Source organism: Urtica dioica, chromosome 8, assembly GCF_054948205.1.
Source record: "Urtica dioica subsp. dioica isolate 48M chromosome 8, U.dioica_male_clone48M_v1_H2, whole genome shotgun sequence".
Lineage (NCBI taxonomy): Eukaryota > Viridiplantae > Streptophyta > Magnoliopsida > Rosales > Urticaceae > Urtica > Urtica dioica.
Genome location: NC_142763.1, coordinates 41024482 through 41028897, shown reverse-complemented (window position 1 = coordinate 41028897; position 4416 = coordinate 41024482). Strand labels below are relative to the sequence as shown.

The following is a 4416-nucleotide window of genomic DNA, read 5'->3' as shown; positions in this document are numbered from 1 at the left end:
TCAATAAAATTTGACATATTAATGTGTTTTTTACAATGTAAAATTTCAGGGTCCGTGGAGAACGATTTTAAATTTGAGCAGGTGAAACGTAACGAGTGATATAATTGAGGGGATAACAGTATAATTTATCAATTAGAAAATGAACGATTTCACACAATTAAAATTTTTGGCGTGGTTTTGAATGCATCTTGGGGTGAGAACTGAAATAAGCGAATTTTGAGAAGAGAATGGGAAAGAGGTTGTTAATAAAGGATTTGGTTTTTTTTTTTTTTTTTTTTTTTTTTTTTTTTTTTTGTGTGTGTAAAGGATTTGGATATTTATCATGCCCAAGATCTTTGTTTTCGGAGTACGTCTAATGTAGACATTAGTTTTCTAATGTTGATAAATCAAGTTCCCTAAAAGAATATATTATTAGCGAAAGTATCGTAATTCTAGAAAACGACAATGACAGCTAGGTTGTTTCCTTCTACAAGGCTCTGCCAATATCATACGCAATTTGTGTAACATAAAATATTCTCCTCTCCACCCCCTAATAAAAATGACAATAATAATTAAAAACGAAAACAAAAACAAAAACAGATTTTTTTTTCCATCTTATTCTAGGTAAATTTACTTATCCAAATTGATATTTCCATTTTTATTTTTAACATTGGGTATAATGATTTGGCCGTGCATTTCTATGGTGGAAAACGCGAAGAAAAGAAAAAAGAAAAAGAAGAGTCTCTCTCAGTTTCTCTCTTCTTCTTCTTCCCTCCTCTTTGTCTCACTTTCATTGTTTGCGATCGTGAAACTCTCTCTCCCTCTCTCACATAAGCACACTCACACACACAGAGACTCTCGGAGAAGATAAGCGATACAGAAAGAGAGATTGAGAAAGGGGTTTCAGAAGAGAGCAATGCGCTTCGGCGGCGCACTTTAGCAGCTGGCCACTTATCCTGCGCCGCCCATGGATTCTTCCGAACGATTCCCATTCTCATTCCTGTCTTCGTTCCCACGGAAGCCAAGCCTCTGATTCCGTATAGGATTGCGGAATTCAAACTCTTATCATCTCTTTCGTCTCGCATTTTGGAAAAACCCTAAAAGATCATGCTGTGGATAACGAGGCTATCGGGGCTAATCTCGGCCGCGATGGTCCTCGTCGTCCTGTCGCCGTCGCTGCAGTCGTTCCCTCCAGCAGAGGCGATCCGGTCCTCCCACCTCTCGCCGGACCGCCTCTCGTTCCGCCGATCTCCGCCGTACCAGAACGCCGAATCTTGCCGCTCCGGCCGCCGCTTCTCCGCCGGAGTCTGCGACCCCGACCTCGTCCACGTGGCAATCACTCTCGACGTCGATTACCTCCGCGGGTCAATCGCCGCCGTCCATTCCGTACTCCAGCACTCCCAGTGCCCCGAAAACATCTTCTTCCACTTCGTCGTGTCTTCCACGGAGAGCGCCGATCTCGAAACCCTAGTCCGCTCGATCTTCCCGAACACAAACATCCAAGTCTACACATTCAACCCAAACACGGTAAAAAACCTAATCTCAACCTCCGTGAGACAAGCCCTGGAACAGCCTCTCAACTACGCCAGGAATTACTTGCCCCATATTCTGGAATCGTGCGTGAAGAGAGTGATTTACCTGGACTCCGATCTGATCGTGGTGGACGACATCTCGAAGCTATGGCGGACCAGCCTGGGGTCAAGAACAATCGGAGCGCCGGAGTATTGCCACGCGAACTTCACCAAGTACTTCACTCCCCGGTTTTGGGGCGACCCGGCCCACTCGGCGGCGTTCTTGGGCCGGAGGCCCTGTTACTTCAACACGGGCGTGATGGTGATGGATCTGGAGCGGTGGAGGCGCGTGGGGTTCACGGAGCGAATCGAGAAGTGGATGGAGGTGCAGAGGAGGGACAGGATCTACGAGCTCGGCTCATTGCCGCCGTTCCTGCTGGTGTTCGCGGGACACGTGGCGCCCATCGAGCACAGGTGGAACCAGCACGGGCTGGGAGGGGATAATGTGAGGGGGAGTTGCCGGGACCTCCATCCCGGGCCGGTGAGTCTCTTGCATTGGTCCGGCTCGGGTAAACCCTGGATCCGATTGGATACCCGAACGCCCTGCCCGCTTGACTCCCTCTGGGCCCCATATGACCTCTACGGACACTCCGTCTGATGATGGATTCATTCAACATGCATGGTGATCGGTAAATTTGTTTTTTCTTTTTCTTTTTTTGCCTCATTATTTCGTCTGTGACTGTGACTATATGAGAAGATTTAATATTTTTTTATTTTTTTTTGTTTTGTTTTGGTATTTTTTTTAATATTAAATTATTATTATTATTAGTATTGTTCTCCTCGTTCTGTCAAGGAGGTCATTTGTATTCTATTTTTTTTTCTTCTTTTTAGCATTCCTTTCATCTGCAAATAAAATGAAGAAAACAAAAAGACAGATTCAGCTTGATTTTTGTTATTTATTATTGATTGTTACACAGTTCACTGTTCTTATTGTAAATTGTAATAGCTCCGAAAGAAAATAAGTAAATAAATGGGAGGTTATGATATTTTTTTTTTCAGTGGTAGAGGAAGACAATAATAATATGGGTGTCATGTCACTGGGCTGCACTGAAATGTCTAAACTGCACTTTTGAGTACCATTTAATTACGATATGAAATTGGAGGAGGTATATCATATGGGTTTGCAATTTGGTAATTTTGTTTTTTTCCCTCTTTTCCCCAACTGACCCTAAAATGGCTTTTCCTTTTGGTAGGCCAAACCAGTGTTTATGAATGGCCTACGTGTATAATTTGATGATAAGCTATGAGTCTATCTTTCGATTTTATTTCCCTTATACGTATTTTTTCAAATTAGAAAGTGGGTTCCTTTTAACTAAATATTAGGCAGTGGTTCTTATCGGATGCAATGCAATGTGGATATGTTTCCCAAAACAAAAAAAAAGTGTCTTCTTTTTTGCCAGCTGCGATCAGTGCCTAAATTTAGCATTGCACGAATCTATCCCTTATTGAGTATTTTTTTTTTCTGACTTGTATGATATAAAGAAGATTTATCGATTGATTTTTATGTATGTTTGTATCTGTGCGTGTGTGAAGTGTAAGAGTGAAAACAATTTTGCATCGGCGGCATCGGCAAAAGGTTTGTGAGCTAACTTTCTTGTTCTTGGCATATCTGTCTCTTAGTGCACTTTGGGTGCCAATTGGCAATATAAGTTATTTAATTTAATTTTGCGATTTTAAAGAATTGGATGATCTGGACAGGCTTAAATCAATAATTAAAAATGATTTAATAGCTTGTATGTGTAGTGTACCAACAAAGTGGTACATTTACGTACCAACAAGTATAAGAAGATTAATGATGAAGCCAAATGGTTGTTTTGGGAAATTAGAAAGAGAAAGTGTTTGGTTTGGTTTTGAGGACCGTTTCCTTGTGTTCCGGCGGATTCACACGTGGCCAGTTGTTTACACCTTTTCACTAGTTCATGGAATCAAAACCGCTTCAATAATTTTATTTCTCCTCCTTAAAATTGCAAGAAAATGGCCTATTTAGCAATGCTCTATTCATGATTGTATTTTTTTCACTTTCAATTCTTTGCTTCTAAGACAAATAACAAAAGAGCTTTATTAATTTGATTATTGATATATGATTAGGACGTCTTAACATATGCTTGTGCAGTTGTGCTGTGCATAATTAATTGTTCGGATGGTGAAATCAGCATAGCTAAAAAACAATCTGACATTAATACATTTTTTTATTATATAATATCTTCTCTAATCATTTGTTTAGTGGAAAGATTCTAGAACACTGATTTCTTTTACTGTTTTTTTTTTTTTTTTTTTTTTTAATTCAAGGAGCATTGTTGTCAGATTAGACTTAAAATAAATAAATCTAATTTCTTTGTTAATTTAAATTAACACCGACGTTAACATATATGATATGGAATAGCAAAATCAGTATTTTGTTACACGTCATAGTATTTTTCTTTTAGATTTTTCTTTTAGATTTTTCTCCAAGTAAACAAAATTAATTCGTAGCAGCAATAGCAAATCTAATCACAAACTGCCATAAAGGTCTCTAGGCCCGGTTATATATTAATGTATATAATATTTAAATATGTATGCATACAGCATATATGACTCTTTAAAATATGTAAGTCTGTAACCCATCACCATCCATTTTTGGTCCCCATTGTACTCTTTTTATTTTTCTACTTCGAATCTTCTTTAAACACCAAAATGCACAAGTTATTAATATCACTAAAAATATATGGACTTAGTTAGTTTCTTTAATCAGACTAACCTATGGTGTTTTGATTCTATATCTTCTAGGCGAATAGTATTGGACTCTAGAATTTACAACCACTGATTTTTATTATTATTGTTCTTTAGAAAATAGTCTATTTTTTCTTCTTTTTTTTCATTGGAGAAG

The 4416-nt window shown here is 38.8% G+C and overlaps 1 protein-coding gene across 1 annotated transcript; it reads left to right on the top strand.

Moving 5' to 3' along the window:
* Positions 1-440: 440 nt before the first annotated feature.
* On the top strand, positions 441-2536 carry LOC149389833 (putative galacturonosyltransferase-like 7). Its single transcript, XM_089623208.1, has one exon. The coding sequence runs from the start codon at positions 1087-1089 to the stop codon at positions 2146-2148; it is 1062 nt and encodes a 353-aa protein (XP_089479334.1). The 5' UTR covers positions 441-1086; the 3' UTR covers positions 2149-2536.
* Positions 2537-4416: the final 1880 nt, after the last annotated feature.

What these genes read in the sequence shown, in the direction of transcription:
- LOC149389833 (XM_089623208.1), top strand. Translation starts at nt 1,087, where the DNA reads ATGCTGTGGATAACGAGGCTATCGGGGCTAATCTCGGCCGCGATGGTC.